General features: G+C 63.2%; 1 protein-coding gene across 2 annotated transcripts; it reads right to left on the bottom strand.

Moving 5' to 3' along the window:
• Positions 1 to 1,443: 1,443 nt before the first annotated feature.
• SIGLEC1 (sialic acid binding Ig like lectin 1) lies at positions 1,444 to 21,683 on the bottom strand. 2 transcript variants are annotated; one of them, XM_075039478.1, is made up of 22 exons: positions 21,610 to 21,683; positions 18,391 to 18,550; positions 17,221 to 17,577; positions 16,836 to 17,129; positions 16,114 to 16,377; positions 15,062 to 15,316; positions 14,201 to 14,500; positions 13,118 to 13,372; positions 12,039 to 12,341; positions 11,088 to 11,342; positions 10,316 to 10,615; positions 9,330 to 9,584; positions 8,357 to 8,659; positions 7,472 to 7,726; positions 5,929 to 6,234; positions 5,365 to 5,616; positions 4,679 to 4,978; positions 4,254 to 4,508; positions 3,524 to 3,820; positions 2,527 to 2,626; positions 2,350 to 2,422; positions 1,444 to 1,945 (listed from the first exon to the last, which is right to left on the bottom strand). In XM_075039478.1, the coding sequence occupies exons 1-22, from the start codon at positions 21,655 to 21,657 to the stop codon at positions 1,928 to 1,930; spliced, it is 5,205 nt and encodes a 1,734-aa protein (XP_074895579.1). In that variant the 5' UTR covers positions 21,658 to 21,683; the 3' UTR covers positions 1,444 to 1,927. The 2 variants fall into 2 exon arrangements, with proteins under 2 accessions (XP_074895579.1, XP_074895542.1); XM_075039441.1 differs by having other exon boundaries at positions 5,365 to 6,234.
• Between the last annotated feature and the right edge of the window lie 2,530 nt (positions 21,684 to 24,213).

The following is a 24,213-nucleotide window of genomic DNA, read 5'->3' as shown; positions in this document are numbered from 1 at the left end:
GCCCGGGGGCTCGGTCAGGAGGCGGCGAGCAGCGTGGGCGCAGGTGGTGGTGGAGGAGGTGGGTTCGGCAGCGGTGGGGTCGGAGGGCTCTGCCACGGAGGTACCTTGAAAAGGTGATTTCCAGCCAGAGGGATGGACCTGCCCAGGTCATCCCAGCTCCGTCCGAACTCGTCTGTCTCAGCAAGGAGGTAGCAGCTGCTGCTATGGGCTGGAGAGAGGGATGCCTGCCTGCCAACCTGCCCACCACCCGTGGGCTCAGCGCTGCTCCCATCCCATCCCTTCCCATCCCATCCCCGTCCCCAGAGCACGCACAGACACAAGCTGAGTCTGTAGGAGCAAAACCAGCCCCTCGCTCAGAGAGCACAGGGCCTTGCAGGGTGCTCAGGGGAGCGTACCCGGGGGTCACTCTGTGGGGCTCCCCCAATGTCCCTGGAAACTGGTGTGTCCATCTCCCAGTGCAGGAAAGGGGGACCGTCCTGCCTGGCTGGCCCAGCTCACGCAAGGGAAGAGGCTGCACCGCTGGTGAGCCACGGCACTGGGAGGATGCACCCGAGGAGGATGAAGGACTGTGCGACCCTGAGAGCTGAGCGAGAGGGACATTAGCTAGAAATAAGGCTGGTAGCTCCGTACGTTTGAGCACGGGGAGCTGGAAGGGTGGGGGGGATGGCTGGCTGGCGTGGGTGCTGGCTCTCTCCCACAGCCCATGGGAACGGCAGCACACTGCTTCGGTGCTCGAACCGGAGCAGCAGAACGGGGGGATAAGGGGGGATTAAGCACCCATGTGAGCGGAGCATCGCCCCCGATCCGTGCCCGGGAAGCTCCAGCTCCACGCTCCGAAGCACTGTCCGGCTGCACACCCGTGGCCGAGCCCCTGTCCGGCGGCGAGGTGGCCGCAGAGTGACATCTAACGGCAGCGGGCCGGGAGGGGACACGGCCCAGCAGCCACCTTCCTCGCTGGGGGCTGCCACTTCTGCAAGCGAAGCCCCCCCGCGGCCCCCAGCCCCAGCTCCCCTCCGGCAGCACGGAGCTGACAGGACAGGGCTCCCCCTCATCCCCTGCCTCTTCCCGGGCACCGAGGGGACACGTTTGGCCTGGGGACACCTCCGCCCTCCTGTCCAACGGGCTGACAAGGCAGATGGCAGGAAAATGGGGTGCTGTGACCCTGGGCTGTCTCCGAGCATCACATCCCCAATCTCCCACCTGCCCCGCAACTCCGGCTGCAGACCAAGTCGTTGCTCCACAGCGGCCGCAGACCAGCTTGGGGGGATAACGTGGAGGAGAGAGCGGGGAAGGAATCACACGCCAACACGGGGGGAGTCCCAGGGTGAACCAGCCCTGCCCAGCCCCACGCCTGCCCGGTTCCTCCCGGCTCTCCACCCTTCCCAAAGCAGGGCAATAAAACCCTTCTCCCAGCTCATCCCAACAGACACCGGCTGTGCGTTGCTCCAGATTTTATTTCCAGACAGAGGAATAGCATACGGGGAGGCCCCAGCACTTGGGGGCTGCGTAGGACCGCAGCGGGCAGGACCCTGGGACAGTGGCTTTGGTGGGGGGGACAGGAGGACGGTGGCGATGGAGAGGCTGCCCCCAGGCTTGCACCGTCACCAGGAGATTTATTTATTTTTTTTTCTCCTGGGGTTTCACTGCTGGAGAGCAGCTCTGAGCCGTCACAGCTTGCCGGTGCCTGGCACATGCGGCGCACCACGCGCGGTGGCGAGCACAAACCGTGCCCGGCGTGAGAACAACATCCACGGCGGGGAGGGACGAGGGGCACGGTGGGACAGGAGAGGGGCAGAGGGGGCTGGGAGGGGATGGAGACGGGACCGCGTTATCCCCAGGGTGGTGGCTGCCTGGATCCAGCCAGACCAGGGCTGTGCGCTTCCAGCACGACCTGCTACAGTTGCTCCTGGGCCAAAGAGCCACCGGCTTAGGAAGCTCCATCCATCTGGAAAAGGTTGGGGCTGGTTGGGGAAACCCTGCCCACGGACAGTGGAGCCTGTGGGGCCAGGGGAGCACCCAGAGCATCGCCCAGAGGGGTCAGCACCCATGTGGGCTGTGGGCTGAGCTTGCAAGGGGTAATTCTGGTCCTCATGAGGCTCTGCCCCTCCTGCCCTTTCCCCGGTGCCAGCAATGCCAGCTGAGGCTGCGGTGGCAGCACGTAGCAGCCTGGCTGGGCCAGATCCTGGATGGTGTGTGAGTCCGGACCAGCATCCCCTAGCCCCATGCTGGGGCAGCGCTGGGATGCTCTCCAGCACAGCGCACCCCACAGACCCCCCCCCCACCGCAGGGATCCCCTGGTAGCTCGGGGCGGGGGGGGGTCGTCAAAGCTGGCCCCACCGAGGTCCCTACCTGCGCCTGTTCCTGTTTGCTCCTCAGCTCAAAAGTGTCCTCAGCACCAGACCAGCCCCAAAACGTCCTCATCCTGGAAGGGAGGAGAGGGAGCTGCCACCCCGGCTCCCCGCCATGGGCTGGCTCAGCCCGGGGTCCCTGTTCCCCCCCCATTCCCATCCCAGCCAGGGACATTACCTGGGCCACAGCTTCACAGCCAGGAGGGCCAGGGCAGCCACGCAGATCACGGCTATGAGCAGTCCGGACAGGACGGTGAAGGCCAGGAGGTGGGTGAGAGCTGTGGGCAGAGGGGACACAGGGCAGATCCCCGCTGGCATCGGGGCTGCCGGCTCGGCAAGACCGGAGGGGGCTCAGGGAGCCCTGATGGGGCGGGGGGTGGCCTCTCCCAGCCCTTTTCCCCATGGCTGTAGCTGCAGTACGGCCCTGGTGTGGGGTCAGTGTATGTGGGACCCCCCCCCAGGCTGTGGGGTACCCTGTGAGGGGTGAAGGGGACCCTGGGGACGCAGCTGTGACAGCCGGCTGCAGGCGAGGGACACCCTTCAGCACCAGTGCCATGTCCCCGGGGTTGGGGACAGCCAGTCGGTGGGTTGAGGACACACCACGGGGGGAGTCACAGGGTGGCACAGCACCAGGTTCGACCCCGCGGGGAGTCTTGCTGCTCCTGGCTGCCCCTGCCCATGTCACCGTCCCCTGCACTAAGGGGTCAGGCAGGCTGGCACGTTTCTGTGTGTCACCCCATGCTGGATGGTGTCCTGTCCCCTGCCAGCGCCTGGGGACAGGCAGGGAGCTGGCAGGGCGCAGGGGAGTCACCCGGCACAGCAACAAGCATCATCATCCTGTTTTGCCATTTGTTGAAGCCAAGCCAGTTCCTCCTCACTTTTCTGATCGTTCTGCAGCATCCAACTCAATTTTCTGTGTCCGTGGGCTTTTTAGCCCTTTCATAAAAAGCAAGCTGGGATGCTTTGGGAGAAAAACTCCTTCAAAGGAAATACCCAATTCTTGCAATCAAACCCTCCCTCTTTTCCCATCCACTTAAAGATTCATGGCCAATTCAACCCACTTCTGCCGGTCATCCCCACCACTCTGAAATCATCTTTCTGGCACAATTCCCCATTCCCCGCCGAGCCCCACTGCCCCCGGCAAAGCACCCCGTGGGGGGGGCAGCCCCACTCACTGTGCACGTTGAAGTAGGCACCGGCCGTGGCGTTGCCCATGGGGTTGCCGGCCACGCAGGTGTACTCCCCCGAGTCCTCCGGCCCCACAGCCCCGAGATCCACCCGGAGGGTGTTGTGGGAGGGGGATGCGTGGACCCCCGGCGTGGTGACTGGGGCCAGGCTGGAGGCCAGGAGCTGGCCGCGGCGGTACAGGGTGATGGTGGAAGCCGGGTGGCTGTCGGCCGTGCACAGCACGATGCCCACTTGCCCGTTGTGGTTCTCCAGGAAGGTGCTGACGGAGACGTCCCGGGGGGGGTCTGCATGGGGGAGACAGGGCTGGCGGTGGGCCATGGCATGGGACCCCCTCCCACGCTGGTCCGGACGCTCGCCAAGGGCTGCTTAACGCATCCTTCCTCCGGGCTGGATCAGCTCCAGCCCACCCAGCCTGAGGCTGGCCGTTTCACACCCTTCCCCAGCCCTTCGCTTCCCCCGCCCCAGCTGGGGAGTCCCCCCCCGGCTCAGAGCATCGGCAGCCGCCGCTAGACAAAACCCCGACGTCCTCTTCCCCAGGTCTGAAGGGAGAGGAGCAGAGCAGGGAGAGGAGGAAGAAGAGGAGGAAGGCCCCCTCGCCGCAGCAGGATGGCGCGGGTGGGATGCATGTGATGCTGGGCTGGGTGCACCCAGCATTTCGGGGGCTCTGCGCCCCATCCTGCCCGGTGGCCTGTCACCGTGGGGTCGGGGGACACTCACAGAGCACGCTGAGGCCGAGCGGGGCCGAGGTGGCACTGCCCCGTGTCCCGCTCGCCCGGCAGCGGTAGGAGCCGGTGTCGGTGCTGGAGACGTGGGTGAGGACGAGGGAGCCGGCCGGTCCCTCCCGCAGCCACCGGCTGTTCTTGTACCAGGTGTAGTTGGCCTCTTCGCCCACCCAAGGGACGCCCGAGCAGGTCATGGTGGCCGTGGTGCCTTCGGGGACTTCTGGCGAGGGCTCAACCGTGACTGTGACGCCTGAGGAAGAGGAGGGAGGCTGGGAAGTCGGGGGGAGCCCAGGACTTGGGTTTTCACAGGACAGCACCAACACAAACCCCCCCCGAAAGGCTCCTGAGAGCCACGGTCCCACAGGAGGACCCACCGGGACCCCGATACGGTGCTCGCCATGGCTCGGGGCCCCCCCTCACCTCCCACGTCCAGGTGCAGGGACGAGGACGCGGTGCCGTAGCTGTTGTTGGCCGAGCAGATGTAGAGCCCCGCGTCCCGCAGCTCCAGCCCCCCCATCTCCACCCGCAGGGAGTTGGGGGCCACCTGGACGGCGAAGCGCGGCTCGGCCGGGCCCCACGTGGAGACGAGGGGCGCGAGGCCGGGACCCCGGCGCAGGGCGATGCCGGAGGGTGGGAAGCTGTCGACGGTGCAGAGCAGGACGGCCTGCCGCCCCCCCCGGGGCTCCACCAAGGAGATGAAGGACGGCTCCTGGGGTGCATCTGCAAGGACAGGGAGAGTGGGGGGGTGTCCTAGCCCCCCGCCCCCCCAGCTCTGGTGGCAGGGGACCAGCCACCAGTGGGGTTTGGGGGGGTGACGGGTTTGCTGCTGGCTGAAGGCGGGGAGAGAAGGGGCGCGATGCGAGGCCCGGGAGCGCTTGGGACCCCCCACCCCGCCCCGGTCCAGGGGGCCGCGGCCTGTCGCCGGCCTGTCGCGGGATGTCACCAGGTGGCGACATAGACCGTCCTCCCAACCGCGCCGCGGCGACAGCGACACCCCCGCCGGGCTGCCCTGGGTCCCCTTTGCCGGCAGGACCCGGTGTGTGGTGTCCGTGTCCGTCCCCCCATGACCCCCCCCTCGCCCCCCCATGCAGCCGCCCCTCACTCACAGAGCACCCGCAGGGCGGCGGGGGGGGCCCGGCGGCCGCGCAGCCCCTTCCCCAGCTGGCAGGCGTAGGCACCCGCGTCCGTGGGCCGGGCAGCGGGGAGGACGAGCGAGGCGTCGAGCCCCTCCGCCAGCCACCGCCCGTTCTTGTACCAGGTGTAGAGGGTCCCCGGGTGGGCACCCACGTCCCGGCAGGTCAGCGTCACGTCGGTCCCCTCGGGTACCTCGGCAGAGGGTCTCACCACCACCCTGACGGCTGGGGAGAGAGACCGCTGGCCCCCACCGGCACGAGGTTTGCCCTCCTCGGCCGCGGCTGGGAAAAGCCTTTCCCGGCTCCGAAGCCACCGGCCCCCTTCGGCGGGGTGCGCGCGTGGGGTGGGCGCCCACCCGAGCGGGCAGCAGCACCTCCTTGCCCTGCCATCAGCCCCACGCCGTTCCCGATCCTCCCCCCGCGATGCTGCCGCCCAACAGCAACACTTATTTGGTCCATACCCCTCGATGCCCACACCAGCCCGCTCGGGGGGTCCCCAGCCCCTTGTCCCCCCACCCGCAGCAAAGCCGGACTCACCCTGCACACGGAGGGGCAGGGACGCGCGGGCGCTGCCGAGGGGGCTGCGTGCTCGGCACTCGTACTCGCCCTCGTCCTCCTCGGAGGCCTCCCGGAGCTCCAGCCTCAGCGCGTTGGGAGCCGGGGAGATGTGGCCGCTCTGCCCAGGGTGGTCACCTCCCGCGGGGGGGCTGGAGGCCACCGGCTGCCCCCCCTTGAGCAGGGTGATCTCGGAGAGGGGATTGCTCTCCACGGCACAGAGGAGGATGACTGCCATCCCCTCGCCGCTCTCCACGAAGGCCTTCATCTGCAGGTTCCTGGGGGGGTCTGCGGGAAGGAAAGGCGGGGGGGTGAGGCGAACTGTAGGATAAGCAGCGTCTCAGCAAGTCGGAGCATCCCCAGCCTGCGCGGCTCAGGTGGGGCCGGCTGCTCTCACGGTCTGGGCCGTGAGCTGGGGGGGTGATGCTCTGCTGCCAGACACCGCTGCCTGCAATACAGAACCCACTCAGGCAGCTGCCTGCAATGCAGGACCTGCTCAGGCAGCGCTGCCTCTTTCCTCAGCGTCCACGGTCCCCTTGAACCAAACCAACACTCAAAACATGGCACAGGGTCATTTTCTGAGCTCTTTTCTAACCTGAAGCTCCAGCCACACCGGCTGGGTGCGGGAGCGTGGCACAGCACGTGGCACAGCACGTGGCGCAGCACTTGGTGTGGCACTTAGCCTGGCCCGGCTCGGTGTTCCGCTCACAACCCAGCCTCAATAAAAAAATACCCTTTGCACATCAGTGCATGGCAAATCCAACAGCGAAGCTTCTGCAAAGGCAGCACGACTGTGGGTGCAGCTTGGGCCCATAGTGCCAAGATAGTTTTAGTAACATCCATCTAGCATTTGCCATCCAAAATCAGGAGGAGGAAGAGAAGCAACGGATTTGTTGCCGGGGTGTCAGGCGCTCTGGAGGACATTTCCAGGAGTGCTCCTCCACACTCACTCCTCACAGCAGATTTATAGGTTAAAGCCGTCTTTTTCTAATAAAAAAGAAAAACCCCTTACATTCTGACTTGCAACTACGCTTTTTTTTTTTTTTGCATGTCTTTTTTTAAACAAAGTCTGGTTTTCATTTTCCAAATCAGGAAAAAAAAAAAAAAAAAATCCTGCAGTGTTTCCCGAAAGCCAAAGATTGTTCTGTTTCAGTTTGGTACAAAGCATAAGGACAAACTTGGTGCGCTTGGAGAAGCTTCACCGAAATCTTCTGCAGATGACATGGGGCTGGTTGGCCAGATCTGCTTGCCGGCGGTCTAACATAGGACTGGGGTATAAAGCTTGGCTTAGTTATCACCTGGGACAAAGGCTAAATTTTACTGAGGCCCCCAAAACTAAGCCAGGCCTTGCTACCACCCACCCCCTCCAGACCATGCCCCCAGGAGGGTTCCCAGCCGAGGGGACCGGCCAAGGGACAAGTGACACCCCAAGAGACCACCATGCAGCATGGCCAGGTCCCCGTCCCAGGTGGGTGCCAGGGACATCCCCCCCCCAATATGAAGCCCCCTGCCCTCAGGGACTCACAGAGGACGTTGAGGGCGGTGGGGGCAGAGCTGCGGGTCCGTGCCGGGGTCTGCACCGCGCAGTGGTAGGAGGCGGCGTCGGTGGCAGCCACGCTGGGGAAGGTGAGGACCGGGGCCGAGCCGCTGCTGAACCAAACCTTGTTCTTGTACCAGGTGTAGCTCAGCGCTTCCCCGCCGCCGCTCTCGACCGCGCAGGTCAGGTTGACGGCGTTGCCTTCTTGGATGTCCGGGGAGGGGGAGATCCAGACCCTGGCAGCTGCGGTGGGAGGGGAAGGAGGTGATGCTCAGGGTGGGCTGGGGGCCGATGGAGGGGCGGCTGGGCAGGAGGGCGGTGGGCTGCTTGGTGGGAGAGCTGGTCCCATCCGGGGTTTTTGTCTGGGGCTCTTTTCCCCTCATTCCAGACAAGAGGCGATGAAGACGCTGCAGCCCCCTCCCTGCTTCCCAACCCTCCCCACCCCTGCGGCAGCCGTAGGACAGCCCGGGGTGACGCCGGCTCTGTGAGCACAGCCGGGACGGCATTGTGGATGGATACGGCCGAGCCAGCCCTTTGCATCACCTCCCAGAGGAGCTGCAGTTCCTTCACTGTGTGCGGGAGGATACATGCAGCTCTCTGGGAACACCTCTGGCACAGCCCTCCGTCCCCATAAACACGCATCTTCCTCTGTTTCCTCTCTGTTTCTGCGCTGTCTGTCCTATTCCAGCTCCTCTCTGCCCTCCCTTCCCCATGAGCATCCTCCAGTAGCGCTTGCCTTCACCTCTTCACCACAACCCCCCCTCTCCATCGCTGACCAGTTCCAGCGCAGCCAGTTTCGGTGGCTCCATCCCATCCCCGTCCCCTTGCCCGCATCCTGCCCGTCCCCAGAGGCAACCCCAGCCCCGCGCTCACTGCCTGCCGTGAAGTTCGCCGCGGTGCTGGCGTTGCCGTAGGCGTTGCTGGCGGAGCACACGTACTCCCCCTCGTCCTCCAGCAGCACGGGGCCGATGCCGACCCGCAGCGTGTTGAAGGCCAAGGTGACGCTGAGCCGTGGCAGGGCGGCGGGCTGCGGCAGCGCCGTGGAGGCCACCAGCGCCTGGTCCTTGAAGAGAGCCAGCTCTGCCTGTGGGATGCTGTCCACCGTGCACTGCAGGACACCCCGCTGCCCCTCGGGGGTCTCCAGGAAGGACGTCAGCACCGGCTCCCGTGGAGGATCTGCCCAGGACAGACGTTACACGGAGGGTGAGCAAACCCTCAGTCAGCACCCAGAGCCCCCCGAGGTCGGGATGCCTGGCTCCAGCTCCAACCCGGGAGGGCTCCCGTCCCCCCGCCCCGGTCCTGGGTGGCATCGCCGTCCCCAGGCTCCTCGGACACCCCGAGGTGTTTGCAGTGGCTCCTGGCACCTCTCAGCCAGTGCCAGGGCAGCAACAGCAGCCCACGCTTGCAGGAAAGCTTAAGCCAGACTTTTCCTCTCCATGATTTTTCCCTCCATTCCTCTGGAAAGAGATTTCTCCTAAATTGAAGTATTGAAAAATTTGGGTAATTTCAGGTCGATTGAAACATGTTGTTTCAACAGTACCTAAATATTTCTTATTGCTTTTCCCGTTTTTATGCCACACGCCAGGCAGGTGAGACATGGGGTGGCCACACCAATTCTCATCAGAAAGTTCTGCTTACAAGGGGACACGCAGCATTTGGGGACAGTGCCAGCAGCGAGGGCCATGCAAGGTGCCTGCCGTGTGCCAGCCATAGCCCTGTGTGGCCAAGTGGCCTTGCTCAGCATCCCACCTCTGGCACCATCCCCAGCACCATCCCATCCCCAGCACCGTCCCATCCCCAGCACCCTGCTCCCCCCCACCTTGATTCCCAGGAGGGTCCCACTCACAGGAGACGTGCAGGGCGACAGCCGGGGAGATGCTGGTCCCCAAGGGGCTGCGGGCTCGGCAGTGGTAGGAGCCGGCGGCGGCACTGGCAATGCGGGGCAGCGTGAGGAGGTTTTCGGGGCTCTCCTGGAGCCATTTGCTGTTCTTGTACCAGGCGTAGAACATGTCGTCCTGCGGCTCTCCTGCCACTTGGCACGTCAGGGAGACGTCATCTCCTTCCCGCACCTCCGCAGACGGCAAGACGAGGACTCGGGCAGCTGGAGCATGGAGAGATGACGATGCCAGCTCAGAGGGCATCGCAGCGGAGCTTGGCACCGCCGGTCCCTGAGCAGCCCCGACACGGCACAGGATGGAAACAAAACCCTCATCACTTCCATAGCGTGCGCCATAGCGCTGCAAGTTTTGGTGCTCTTGTTCTGACCGGGGAGGCCGTGGACCCTTGCAGCCCTGGGGCTGGCACTGGACATTTATTTTTAGGAAAACACATTGCTCCCTGTCCCCATTAGCTGACCCCCCTGGACTCCATCAGTTGTGGTGCCCAGGGCTGGGGTGTTTGGATACAGGTGCTTGGTGCGGGGCGGGGGGGTGAGCCGGTGCCTCCGGAGCAGCAGCCGGAGCCTGGATGGGATCCAGCGGCAGCGGGTGGGAGCGCAGACACCGGCTCCCCTGTGGACACCTCCACAGAGACACATTTGGATGGATCAGTCTAAGGACCAGATCCCAACCCAAGAAATGAATTCAGCCCAGGATTCCCGCTAACCCGCCGGGTAACTGGGTATGGGTGCGGAGGCGAGAGGGTCTGGGTGCTGGGGAGGCACCGATGCCCACCCACAGCCAGAAACCCCCCCGGTGCAGACCACCGGGTCCCAGCTCATCACACCCAAGCCCCTGCACAGGGACATCCCCCCCAGCAGGGACCATCCCGCCCGCTGGTGCGGGTCTAACCGCGATGCCGCGCGGCGTCAGGCGGCCGGCGCGCGGTACTCACTCTGCACGCGGAAATACAGGCGGCGGGCCGCGGTGCCGTGCGCGTTGGTGGCGGTGCAGCGGTAGCCGCCTTCGTCCGCCGGCGTCACCTCCCGGACCTCCACCCTGAGGGAGTTGGGGGCTGCCGAGGTGCTGACCCGCGGGCTGGGGCTGGTCCCCGCGTCGCTGGTGGCCACCAGCTCCTCGCCCCGGTGAAGGGCCAGCCGGGAGGGAGGGTTGCTCGCCACCGAGCACTGGAAGATGGCCAGGCGGCCTCTCTCCGTCTCCAGGAATGCCGTCAGGTGGGGGTCCCGGGGGGGGTCTGTGCGGGGCAGAGAACGGCGGTTGAGCAGCTATCGCTCCCCGACGTGAGATCTCCTGGGGCGTCCCGGAAAGAGAGGGAAAAGCTGCATGGGAAGGGAAGGGAAGGGAAGGGAAGGGAAGGGAAGGGAAGGGAAGGGAAGGGAAGGGAAGGGAAGGGAAGGGAAGGGAAGGGAAGGGAAGGGAAGGGAAGGGAAGGGAAGGGAAGGGAAGGGAAGGGAAGGGAAGGGAAGGGAAGGGAAGGGAAGGGAAGGGAAGGGAAGGGAAGGGAAGGGAAGGGAAGGGAAGGGAAGGGAAGGGAAGGGAAGGGAAGGGAAGGGAAGGGAAGGGAAGGGAAGGGAAGGGAAGGGAAGGGAAGGGAAGGGAAGGGAAGGGAAGGGAAGGGAAGGGAAGGGAAGGTCTCTACCGGACCCTTGGGGACCACACCATCCACAGGGTGACCGCACCAGCGTCCCCCAGCAGCCCGTACGTACACAGCACATCCAGGGAGACGGCGGGGGAGCTCCGGCTGCTGCCGTCGGTGGTGGCTGTGCAGCGGTAGAGACCCGCGTCCGTGCTGGCCACTTGCCGAAACACCAGGGAGGCGGCCGAGCCCTCGGCGAGCCGCTGCCCGTTTCGGTACCAGGTGAAGTTGGGCAGAGCCGGGGAGTCGCTGCTCAGCCGGCAGGTCAGGTTGGCGGCGTGGCCTTCCAGCACGTGGGAGGACGGAGCCACGGCGATGCTGGCAGCTACGGGCAGGGGCAGAGGCAGGAGGCAAAGAGGCTCCAGCATGAACTCAGCCAGGACAGCAAGCACCACCTCGGCAGCGTTAGGGTGAACAATGCCCTCCGAGGCCAGGCAGCTAGCAAGTGACTTTGTGGCTATTCCAGGAGAAGTCAAATGCCGGCTAATCCTGCAACGCTGTGGTGGGGACAGCTCTGAGCTGGAGCAGCACCCTGCCTTACCAGCCCAGGGATGATGTACCGGCAGGAGGGGGTTCATGGGAACTCCCTCAGCAGCGTTTTGCTCAGCATCCCTGGTCACACATAGTCAGGGGTCAGCAGTGAACCCCTGCCAGGAGCTGGAGCCCTCATCGTGGCCATAGGGGAGCCTTCCAAACCCACCAGAAGAGGCTGGAGGGGCTGGCACAGCCTCCTCTTGTAGCAGCCTCCACTTTAATCCTACTCACGCTCCACCCTAGCACCAGATGACTCGTGCACGGCAGCTCTTTCAAGAGAGATGCTGTTTGATACCCCGGATTTCATGGGCATGTGGCCTATTTCTGCTCATTCTGTCCTTCTGCCACCATCACCCTTGATCTCCTGAGCTTGTCTCCTTCCCTGGCATTCCCTTCCCACTCTCCCCTCTCCCAGCATTTTCCCAGAGGCTGCGGGGACGTGTGGCACCCGGCTCTATCCCGCCCATCGCCCCTCCATCACACTCACTCTCAGCCCTGAAGTCCACGGCCGCGCTGGTGTTGCCCTGCGGGTTCCCAGCCCAGCACACGTAGGTGCCCTCGTCCTCCATCACCACCTCCTGGATCTCCACCTTCAGGCTGTTGTAGGACAAGGTGGCGTGGACCCTGGGGTTGGGGGTTGGGGGGCAGCCCCATGTGCAGGCTATCGCTTCTTCTCCTCTCCATAGGGTCAGGTTGGCCTCTGGGTCGCTCTCAACGGTGCACTGGATGATGCCCAGGCGCCCGCCCTGGGTCTCCACGAAGGAGCTCATCACCGGTTGCCTTGGTGGGACTGCAGGGTTAAAACCCCTCTGGTGAGAATATTATGGATTCCCGAGGTTGGGAGAACCCCAAGAACCCGAGGGATTGCTGCATTCCAGTGCCACCTGAGCAGTTCTTGGGCATCCCATGACCCTCCAGCTGCCAGACCCCAGGGTCCCACATCTACCAGCTCTCTGCGAGGGACCTGCATGCCCCAGGCACCTCTGGTGGCACCTCTGTTGTCACCTAGCTTGAGCTCAGGGTCCAAGTGCAGGTTCCCAGCCCTATCCCACACCCTGGGGCAGATCTGCAGAGACCCCAGTGTTTCAGGCATCTGGGGGCCAGTTGTGATCCACATTTCCTACCACAGCTACAGAAAAATGCCATTTTGTCAGGACTGAAACTTCCTAATTGTATTTTTTCTGGTTTGGTATCAGGGAAGACTTTTATTTTACAGCACAGAAAATATTTGGAAGGCAAAATCCAACTGGAATATATTTTTCACAGGGATCATTTCTTGTTCTGAGAAATCGAATTTAATTTCACGGGACATTTTAAAACTCTTTAGGAATTCTGGGATTCTCCAAATTTCTCCTCCCCCAAATTCACAGATTCACCTGCAAAAGGGAAATTTCTGCCTTTCCCCCATTTCTGCTCACAAGCTCCTTGGCCATGCTTGGCAGTGAAGAGGGAAACCTCAGGGTGGGAACAGCAGAGGGTCTTCTCAGCAGGACCACCCAGCCCGGACCCAGGATCCCCCTTGCTTTCCCAGGCATTAGCTGGGGGAGAACCCCCGGCAGCACTCACAGAGCACACGGAGCGGGACAACCGCCGACGTGTCGCTGCCGTTGCTGCTGCGGATCCTGCACTGGAAAGCGCCTGCATCCTCGCCGCGGACGGAGGGGAAGCGCAGCGTCGGGGTCGAGCTCTCCCGCAGCCACTTGCTGTTCCTATACCAGGTGTAGAGGGTCTCCTCCGCCGTGCCCCAAGCCCCCAGGCAGGTCAGGGTGACGGCTGCCCCTTCCCGCACCTCCGCCGAGGGCTGGATCAGGACCTCTGTAGCTGGAGGAGGGATGGGAGAGGGATGTCAAGGAGGGAAGGGAAACCTCTGCCGCAAACCTTCACCCTTCCCCTGGCCCTGTCCGGCCAAAGCCCCGCACTCGGTTTCCCTCTAAGGCAGGATCCAAACAGCCCCCTCCCTCGCAAGAACCCGTGGCATCGGTGGCTGCGTCTCTGGTGGGTGATGATCCCTGGGAACACTGGACATCAGCAGGGATGTCTCCACCTGAGCTGTTCACCCTGGATCTCTTCCACCAGCAGAGACAAACGGGGCCTTTCCTGAGCCTTCACTTGCTCTCTCTGGGCACCCACGTTCAGCCACGTGAACTGGTCCCAGGACAGGTTCGGTCCCCTCTGCCAGCTGGTGGGTGATAGGATGGGCTGGACGCGTCTTGGCCAACTTGAAACGGACCCCAGCTAACCACTGTGGCACCCCAGCTCCAGTTTATTTTCTCCCGTATTGGACCTTAAGGTCCGTTTTGGTTTCTTTGGGCATCCTAAGGGAGGCTCCTCTTGGACATGGTTTTGGGGGGCTTTCCTCTCCTCCTTTCCCATGGCTGCTGCCTCTGTCACCCCAAACCATCAAGGCTGGGGGACCCTCAGGGTGCGGAGGGTTAGGGGATGGGGCAGGAGGAGCTGGTCCCTGCTGCGTGCCCAGATGCCACACACCACTGGGGGCTTGCCAGCACAGGGAAGTAACAGTTTGGACAAACTTTGTGACGGATTTTGCTGCATCGGCCCCCCCAGAACCAGTCCCGGGAGTTTGTTGGCACCCGAGACCTGGAGCCACGAGCCTGGCAGCCCCCTCGCACTGCGACCAGCGGGACTCACCGCGGGCGACAAATTGCTTGGCGGTGCTGGCTTTGCCGTAGGCGTTGCTGGCCGTGCAGCGGTACTCCCCGCTGTCCTGGGGCCCCACGCCACGGATCTCCAGCCGCAGGGCGTTGCGGGATGCGGTGACGCCGAACCGCTGCTGCGGGGCCGCCTGCGACCCGCTGGCCGCCAGCAAGGTGCCGTCGCGGTAAAGGGCCACGGCGGCCGGCGGGTGGCTGTCCACGGCGCAGCGGACGATGGCCAGCCTGCCGCCCTGCGTCTCCTGGAAGATCGTGATGGTGGGGGTCCGGGGGGGGTCTGCGGGAGGGGAGAAGATGCTGCAGCTCGGGACGTCCCAGCAGCGCAGCCGCTACCCGAACGGCTGCACGTGGGGCACGTCCAGCCCCGATCCGCACAGCTGCTCCTCCGAGCTGCTTTCCCCCTTACGTAAGCGGGTTATATTTACTCACAGAAATGTCAAAGCCAAACCCAGGGCTATTTTATTTTCCCCCTGACTTGCAAAAGCTCCTGAGCTGTTATTATCGTAGCTGGCTCCTCGGTTAGTAACCTCCCAGCAGTTTATGGTGTGTAACAGATTAGTGGAGAAGCGGGAGATGCTGCAGTGAACGGACGGGTCCCTGCTGCAGCAAATACCACTTAGTGGTACCTTCAAATGCGGCTCATGAACAGAAATTGCTGCATTTATAACAACTTCTACCTAGGAGGGCTGAAACCCCCCTGTCAGGTGGACCCAAGGCATTTGGGGCAGAGACTTTGTTTTGACTCGAGGAGGTTTGTGCAGCCCCTGGCACAAAGGGACCCTTGTCTGGTGGGGACCCCCCCTCATCCCGTCCCCTGGCAGGAGCCGTGGGTCCTCACATGTCACGCTCAGGGTGATGGCCTGGGATGTGTCGCTGCCCCGGTCGTTGGTCACCTTGCAGGAGTAATAGCCGGCGTCGCTGGCAGCCACATGGTGGAAGAGCAGGGTGTGCGCCGTGCCCTCCTTGAGCCAGATGCTGTTCTTGTACCAGGTGTAGTTGAGGTCCTGGCCCTCCCTGCCGGGGACGTCGCAGGACAAGGTGGTGGCCGTCCCCTCCCGCACCTCGGCCGCGGGGCTCACCGAGATCTCTGCAGCTGATGGAGATGGAAGCGAGTTCAGGATGCCCTCGGCAGCAGGAGAGCAGCCCCCCTCCTCGCCGAGCCCTCCGACCCTGCGGCACAGAACAGAGTCCAGGGAGAGGCAGGAGCCCCTCTATCCCCCAGGGATGGCGGTGGAGGCGGGAGGCGTTTGGGTTTGTTCCCTGCCACCGGCACTTGAACCCAGCTTGGGTTCAAGTTCAGGCTTTAATGCAAAGCCCCAGGGGCAAAACTCATGGCGGGTGCAGCAGCGTCCTTCGCCTCTCGTGGTCTGCACGGGGGGCTCTGGGGGGAGCCGACCGGCCCCACCTGCTCCAGGCTGGGGGCGCGATGCTCCCCGTGGGACTCTGACACGGGCAGGCTCCTGGGTGATGCGGCGGTCTTGGGCTTGTCTCTACTGCAGGATCCGATGGAGGACCTTGGCTTCCCCTCCCTACAAACCACCCTGGCTCCGAATCCCCGAGAGCTCTGACAATCTCCTTCCCCGCAGCGGCAGCGAAGCCGTGCAGCCGGCTCTGCTCCGCGGACTTGGCTGGAAATCCCTCCCTGCCCTGTCTTTGGGGTTTGCCACAGCCCTGCGCCGTGAAGGATGAAGGATGCAGACATGCTGTGATGGAGGCATCACAGTCGTCCACCACGGGCTTCCCAGCTCCTGGACCTCCAGCCGGTACCGGCCATCTCGGTGCCAGCCCCTGCCCACCCCAGTCTGGACTGGGTAAACTCGGTCCCGCTCCCATGGCCCCACTCCTCCTCCAGCAATGCCCCAGCCTCAGGCAAGCTCCCCTGGCACTTACAGAAGATGTAGAGCGTCATGGCAGGCGCCACGCCAGCCCCGACGGCATTCTCGGCTTCGCAGTGGTACTGCCCGTAATCCTCACGGCGAACCCCCCGGAGGGTCAGCATCTGCTCGCTGCCCACGGCCACCCCATCCTTGTACCAGCGGTACGCCGAGATGGGGGGGTAGCTGCTGCTCAGCTCGCAGGTGAGGGAGACAGTGTCACCCACGCGGATGTTCTGCGTGGAGGGGCTGACCGACACGTGGGTGTCCTTAGGGGCGTCTGCAGGGAGGACAGACAGACAGACAGACGTGGCAGGCAGCGGTGAGGCTGGGCAGGACCCGCGGGATGCTGTCGTAGCCCATCCTGCTGTTTATATGTGAGGGTCTGGTGCGGGGAAAAGGGGAGCTGGGAAGGGGGCAAAGCTCCCACACCAGCAGCGGAGAGGGGTGGGCGCAGCGGTGGGTGCCACGACGTGCCAGGGTGCTGGAGCTGGCACTTCAGCAGTGTTTATGGGACCAACACTGGCTCTGGCCATGGAGAGCACTGGGGGAACAGGAGAGGGGGGGAGAAGCAGGAGGAAACTCTGCTCTGGCCTTTTGCAAGGAGCCCTGGGAAGGAGGGAAGGGAGGAGGCACGATGGATGGCAGGAGGGGGACCTGGGTGGTCTGGCCGTGGCAGAGATGCCCCCGTTCCCCCACCCCACTCAGCCAGCCCCCGTGCAGAGCTGCCCCACGTACGTCTCACCCGGAGGACGACCTCCCCGGTCGCCTTCCTCGAGCCATAAGAAACTTCGCAGAGCAGCTTTTTGGAGTGGTCCTTCCAGGAGAAGGAGGTGGTGAGGGTCAGGTGGTGGCCGACCCCGCTGGTGTCCAGCTGGACCCGACCGGAGACTGTCGAGACCTGGGGGTCGTAGCCCTCCCAGCGCAGGGCGACGTCGCCCAGCGGGCAGACGTAGGGTGTGGAACACTCCAAGGTGGACGTTTGCCCCTCGGTTTGCTCTTCGCTGGTGGCAGTGCTCGGGTGCTCGAGCTCTGGGGATGGAGAGCAGAGGGTGGGATGTCCGCGCGGGGCAGGCGGGCAGGGGGCTGGGGGTGGGGGGGGTGTCTCCCCCCCTGTACTCACCCGAAATGCTCAGCATCACATCCCGCTCCGCCGACCACCGGTCGCCGTTGATGATCTCGAAGCGGAACCTGTAGGGCCCGCCGTCCTCCGGCGTCACCTCCTGCAGCAGCAGGGTGCAGTTGCGAGCGGCGGGGTCCCCCAGGAGCTGGGCACGGCCCTTGAAGCGAGCATCCACCTCCTGGGCCGCCGAGTGGTACACCACCGTCTTCTGGTTGTCGTAATCCTTGTACCAGATGGCCACGATGCCGTCGCTGGCCGTCACGTCGGTGGGGTAGCTCAGGGTGCAGGGAACCATCACGCAGGACCCCCTGACGCCCCGCACGGATTCGGGGTAGGTGACCCCCCACGAGCCGAGGGCTGTGTCGGAGGAGGGGGGAGTCGTCAGGGTACCAGCCGTGCGGGGGTGCTGCTGCGAGCTGTCCCAGCCGTATGGTCCATAGACCCCTGCTCCCCTCCTGGGACCCACCGGGGCTGCGTCACCTCTCCTGAGCTGCCTGAACAGGCAGGAGGTCGTGGTGGGCAGGGAGGGGTTCGGGGGAGAGAGGTGAGAGAGGAGGATGGGGTGGGTGGATAAGACAAAACCCCCCAGGAGAAAATTTCAAGGCGGAGAAGGGGGAGATGACGGGGAAAAGCTGAATCTGTGGGTGCTGCTTTTGGACAGTGCAAGGCAACAGCTGGATTTGAAAAGCAGAGGCCTAAAAAAACTAGTAAAAAAGGAAAATTTGCCCTCCTGGCCCTCCAAAAGCTTGTTTCCTCACCCCCATTTCTGGCTCCTTGTCCATTCTGTCATGCCCTGCCTGTCCCCCTGCCACCCCATGCCCACCCCATCCCGGAGCCCAGCCGCATCCCTGCCCACGGGCACCACGCTCCTGCCCGTCGGGAGCACGGGCAGAGCTGCCTTGTGGGAGCGCGGTGCGATGCGGCACATGCCGGCAAATGTCCCCAGAGCATCTGCTGTGCCGTGGTCTGCAGGAGAGCCAGGACCAGCCTCAGGGTCCCCAGAGCCTGTCCTGCCCATCCCTCGGGCATCACGCACGGCTCCTGGCAGGACCAGGGCATCAGCGCTCCCACTCCCACCCATCCTGGTGCAAATCCAGGCAACCAGCCCCTGCAGGGGACCGGACCGTGCCGGCGGGGCAGAAGGCAGCAGGTCTTTCCGTGGTACCTCACCTGGTGGGATGAGGCTGGCCAGGAGGACGAGCCACCGGGGCAGGGGCATGGCAGCACCCCGGGCGCTGCTGGGGGTCCCTGGGGGCAGAGGCAGGGCAGATTCACGCTGCGAGGGTGGGAGGTGGCCGGTCTTCAGGGTCTGCGTCTGGCAGAGGGGACCCTGACAACAAGAAGAGGTGGCCAAAACCCTCGAAATGCGTCGTACATCAGCACAGCCCAGATTTTCCCACTGTGTGCTCTCACGCTGGGCTGGCAGAGCTCGCCCCGGCACCAGCCAAAGGCAATTCCTTCTGCACTGAACGGCAAAACCTCAATCCCAGCTCCTTCGCGTCAGTTACCCACCAGCAAAATACGTTATTGACCCACGCAGGATAAATCCTGCTTGCAGCGACACCGACATCGCTTTGGATGCACGGTGATGCCAGCAGCAGCAGTGCGGTCTCCGACGGGCCGCGGTGGGAGAGGGATGGTGTGGGGTGAGGGGGACCCCCGGCCCCGCTGAACTCTCATGGGAGTTTAAGGAGCTAGTCTGGGTTTTGCAGGATTTATGGAGCTTATTCATGTGCTCGGTGCATCCATGCAACACGGGGAGCAAATGAAGACGAATACTGACATGGAAAATGCGTGTACGGCGCGGGATGGGGTCGTGCAAATGCCAGTTATGGGAGTCTGAGTTGAAAATAAAAATGAGGGCAAAGGAAAGCAAGCAGATACCTGAAACTAAGAGGTGAGATACCTCTAAAGAAGCACTCTCAGGGAAATCCCTGGGAAGGCAGAAATCTCCGTGACCCGCTCACAGACGCCAGGTGAGCTCTGGAGGGTCTGAGCATCTGGGGGGGGGCACAAACATGGGGACGGAGGACAGAGGGACACAGTCGGGCTCATGCTAAAGCTATCCTGATATCACAGCTCCACTGAGCACACAGCATCCCGGTTGCCGAAACACCGGAGACACAAAGGTGCCGGTGCCACACGGGAGCAGCCGGCGGGTTTGGGGCTTCCCCGGCTCGCAACCGAACTGCGGGCTGCAGAGGGCTGAGGATCAGGTCCTGGAAGTGGGACTGAAGGGCACGGATTTTTAGACTCTGAAGTTTTGATTTCAATAAGACCATCTGCAGTGAGGAGGAGCGCAGCCACAGCTCCGAGCCTGGTGCAGCCACTGCCCTCCCCAGGGTCTGCCTCTGCTTTTTGGTGTTGTACATTCAGGTGGGATGGTTTTAACTAAGGATTTATCAATTTTTAGTAGTTTTAATGGCTTTTGAAGCTCTAGACCTAAGCAAACTGATGAAATTATTTTTAAGTTTAAAGAAATTATTCTGTGATAAACCAGAAATTTTTTTTCTGAATTTTTTTTCATTGTCATGGAAATAAATTAATTGATTGATTTCAATTTAGATCTTTATCAAACAATTTAGCAATCTTTCCATATTGAATGAGGCAGCGCTTTACTCCCTGAGCCAACCTTTTCCTCCTTCAATGATTTGCTGCTTTGCTAACACCTTTTCTTCCAACATATGCTTTCAATTTGCTTGCCGCTAATTTGGTTTAGGGAGGTATTTTAGACTCCAAAGCACTCGTGAGAGCTTTAGCTTTGCCTGGGATTTTTCCTGGCCAAACTGAAGCACCAAGACCAAACGAAATGGCCCCTGGGTGACCGTGCACCGGTACCACCGCCCCGGCCCCCCCGGCACCACGGGGCTGGAGGGTTGCCCAAGGGCCGGGGGGAGCCAGGGACCGTGCGGGGGCCAGAAATAGCCATGGGATCGGCGGTGGACGCCGGGCTCGGGGCAAAGGAGGAAGGAAGCGCCTGTTCAGCGCCGGGGTCCACTCCCCAGCTCCCCGCTTGCGCTGACACCAAGTTTCATTTCTTCTGCCGTTCTTCTCCCAGTTTCGGCTTCTGGGCGGCGCGGCCTCGAGCGGACCTTTGGTGCGGGATGGGGACCCCCAGCTCCCATCCGCCCACCCGCCCCGCGCTGTGGCTGGAGAACACGGCAGCCCGTGGTGGGGCCCTGCTGCTCGTTAGCTCAACAAAGTTAAAACATTTGTAAAGATTTCTCAACAAAAAAATTTGTAATAGCCTCTGCGTGCGTGTGCATGTGCACAACGCAGTGGCGGTCTGGGCCAGAGACATTGCGCACGCCAGAGCAGAACATGTTTTACATTATCACCTAATACCAACTAGGCAAGAATATTTAGATGTCATGCACTGGAAAATAGGGAGAAAGAGGTGATTACCCAGTGAAGAACCCTGTAACGGTCTCCTCTGCACCCACAGTCACTCTCAGCCTGAGCTGCCACCAGCCCATGAGACAGCCAGCAAAATCCCCACGAGGGCTCCCGTGCGTGCCAGCGAGTGCAAGGGAGATCTCTAACTTCTTCAAGCTTTAGCAAAAATCACCTGTTGGCGTAGAAATGCGGCAACCGGGGCTGAGCACAAAGAGGGGAAACTTCTAGTTGTGGTCCCATCAGGCTCCACCACGTCCCAATGCAGAGAGAGCAACGGAGACGGGGACCACGGAGCGGTCGGGCAGCATTCCCCCGGGATGAGGGGTGGATGCGAAATCCCCGTGCCTGTCCCCACAGTGCTCCCAACCAACACACCGCTCCTGGGGGTTCGGGGAGCCCACCTCCCCGCTGCCTGTCCCATCCCTCTGCCTGCGAGACCCAGCGAGGGCAGCTCTGGCAGCAGGGAGGGAAGCGGGGTGCAGCTCTGTACCCCAGCCCTGCTCCATCGCTGCCTGCTCCACAGCCACCCAGCACTGATCCTGCCCCAGTCCCAAAGCCTGGGACAGCACAGCACCCTCTGCACAGGGTGGGAAGCTGCTCAGTCCCACACCACCCTCTCGCTGCCGCCGTCGCGGCTTTGCCAATCTCCGCCGCTCGGGGACTTGCACCAAGCCCTCGCCGAGCGGTGCGGGTCGGTTGCATCCCTGGCTCCAAACCCAGCCCCAAGCCTGGACCCGAGACCTGAAGGTATCTGGGCAACTTCCCTGCTCCCAGCAGAAGACAGACAAGGCTCAACCCCACAGAGATGCCCTCACCGCCGGCTGCCTTCGCCGTTGCAGCCAGCCACCCCACAGCAAGGTGCCGTGCCACCCTGCCAGCCCTGCACAGCATCACACGGGGTGCCTCGTCCCAGCCCCACGGGGTGAACCCCAGGGCCAGTCTCTGCCCCGGCTGTCCCCGTCCCGGCACCTGCCCGGCGAGCAGTGGCATTACCTGGGAGCGCCTGTGCCGCCGGCGGTGCGGGCTCCCACGCCGTGGCATCGGGGATGGCGCTTGCCCCTCGCCGCTCAGAGACTGCTATTTATCTGGTGCAGGGGGGTGAAGAGCCCAAAACCGCATCACTTCCCCGTTCAGGGGTTTGTCCTTCCCGCCGCTTTTGGGAAGTGGCTGACATCATCAGCTATTTCTGGCCTTGTACTGATTCGGGGCTGTTTTGGGACAGGGGCCGTGGTGGTCCCCACAGGAGGTTTTTGCAGCAACCCAGTGCCCCAGGCTATAAGGGACATTGGGAGGCTGCATTTTCTTTGCCCCGCTGCAGCCCAAGAAGCATCATTCTCCTGGCACCCCAGAGCGCCTCAGAGCACCCTTGGCCCTGTGCTGCGTCAGAGCCGGAGCAGGGCGATACCCCAGCCCCGGGGGCACCCACCCACCCACCCAGCATGCCCAGAGGGTCTCCAGGTTTAGGGCCCTGCTGGGATCCCCCTGCCCGGGGCTGCTGAGCCTGCAACGGGGAAAACCTGCAGGGACAGTGATGCCGTGCCACCTGCCCAAGTCCTCCCTGGGGTAACCCATCACCCAGAGACTTCATTCTCACTGTTAATTTGTGGGTTTTCACCGCAGCATGCCCAAAGCGAGGAGAGGACTCTGCCAGCCCTCCCGAAGGGGGTTCCCAGCTTGGCATCAAGGCTGTGCCAAGACACGGGGTGATGTAGAGGCTGCTGGGGCCACCTGGCCAAGCCCAAGGGGTTTGCACTGAGCCCGGAGCACAATCCGCTTGGGTTTTCGGGAGGAAATCCAGGGGGAATCTACACGAGAAGCAACCAGGAGCAAATCATCTCAGCAGTGTGGCTGCCCCAAGCCTGGCCCTGCAGCGTGACCTTCAGGCAGGGGCTGAGCTGATCTTTGGCTGGTTTGGGGCAGGATCCAGATCCAGCCTCTGCCGCAGGTGCCTGTATCTAAAGGTGCTGCGGCACGAGCCCGTCTGTCCAGTGGGTAATGCTGGCACTCAAATTTGGTGGCTCGGGGTCAATGCTCGACCTTGTGTAAGTGGACTGGGAGTGTGGGAAACTGCCCTCGGGGACCTCGTGCCGCTGCACAGCACCCCACCGTCCCCTCCCCGGCCGCTCCGGACCCGTGCCAGCCTTGACTCAGCTAGGTCGGGTGCTGAGCCAGCAGGGCAGCAGCGGCAGCTGCCTGCAGCCCCAGCGAGACCCTCGGGCTGTGCCGCCCGCCGCCAAGCAGCATCGCCGGAAAACCGGTCCCATCGGTGAGCAGGGAGCTGGGTTGCCGGTAAGGGGAGGCTGTGCCAAGCCCGTACCCCCGCCCCTGCGGTGGGGGCACCGCGCGTTGCCGGCTCGGTTTGGGAAGGAGCTGAGCTCCGTTTCCTGACACAGCACCGAGTGAAGAAACCCTGACTTAGGCAAACGCGGCCATATGGCATCTGGGCTCAGGCTGGCTGGTGCCAGGGCTTCTGCAAAGACCCAGAGCGGCCATCTGGCTCCGAGGCAGGAAAGCCTGAGGCAGCTTGACCCAGCTCCAGCCCTTGTTCTGCATCAGCTTCCTGACCCTCCGCTTCCCTTTCGGTCCCTCTGCACCGCTTTTGCGGCAACAGACGCCGTCTCCGCTGTGCCCTTGCACGGCGCGGTGCTGGGTGCTGCCGTCCCCGCTCGAGGTTTGGGTGCTGCCAGGCCTGGATGTCACCCTTTGCTCTCCAGGGACTCTCTTTGCAGCCCTGGTGCAAATGCATCCCCGCGGTGGGCAGCAGTGTGATCCAGAAGGTGCAAAGTCCGGGCTAGAGAAGCCGGCTCAGCTCCACAACACGTCAAGCTCTGCCCGAGCGGAGCCTGCTCCTGCCAGGATGGAGTGGGCTTCTCCCCCGGGGTCTTGGGAAAGATGGAGTCAGATCGGGCTTGGGCTGGTGAGCTCTCCTCAAGCACAGTGGACGGACCCCGCCGAGGCTTGCCAGTGCCCGAGACGATGGGTCCTATCGAGACCCTTTCAAAGAGCCATTGGAAACCTGCACCCATCTCCAGAACAGCCAGGCTGGGTTAGACCCTGCGGACCCTCATCCCACCCTCCGGGCACATCCTCAGGGTCAACAGCCCACCTCTCCTCCAGCTCCCCGAGCCCCGCAGAAGCTCAGGAGCTCGGCAGACGCATCCTTGGCTGGCAGCTCCCGTGCCCACTCAGCATCCCCACCCGCTCACAGCTTGTACCCTCGCTGCCCTCAGCCAGCCAAGCCGCAGGGACCCGCGGGCTTCCCCAAATTGGTGACACGGGCAGCAGCAGAGCTTGCTGTCCCCGCTGGGTCAGCCGCTCGCGGGGTGCCAGGCACGCAGGGGCTGCCTGCCTCCGTAGCCCTCTGCCCCCAGCCTTCGTGTGGGCAGTGGGCTGCATCCAGGGCAGAGCCCCATCCAGTTCCTCTTTCCAGGTCCCAAGACACATTACCCCAGGGTGGTGGCCATCTGCAAAGGGGAACCTTCTGGGGAAGCCGAAACAAATGAAGAAAATCAGGGAAATCAGTGAAAGTGTGCAATGTGCCAACGAAACCCCTGCCCTGCGCCCAGGGAGGGAGCGGTGGCCATCGCTGCAGCCTGG

This window comes from Buteo buteo, chromosome 1, assembly GCF_964188355.1.
Source record: "Buteo buteo chromosome 1, bButBut1.hap1.1, whole genome shotgun sequence".
In the NCBI taxonomy this organism is placed as follows: Eukaryota; Metazoa; Chordata; class Aves; order Accipitriformes; family Accipitridae; genus Buteo; species Buteo buteo.
The sequence above is the reverse complement of the archived record's forward strand: the minus strand, read 5'-3'. Positions and strand labels throughout refer to the sequence as shown.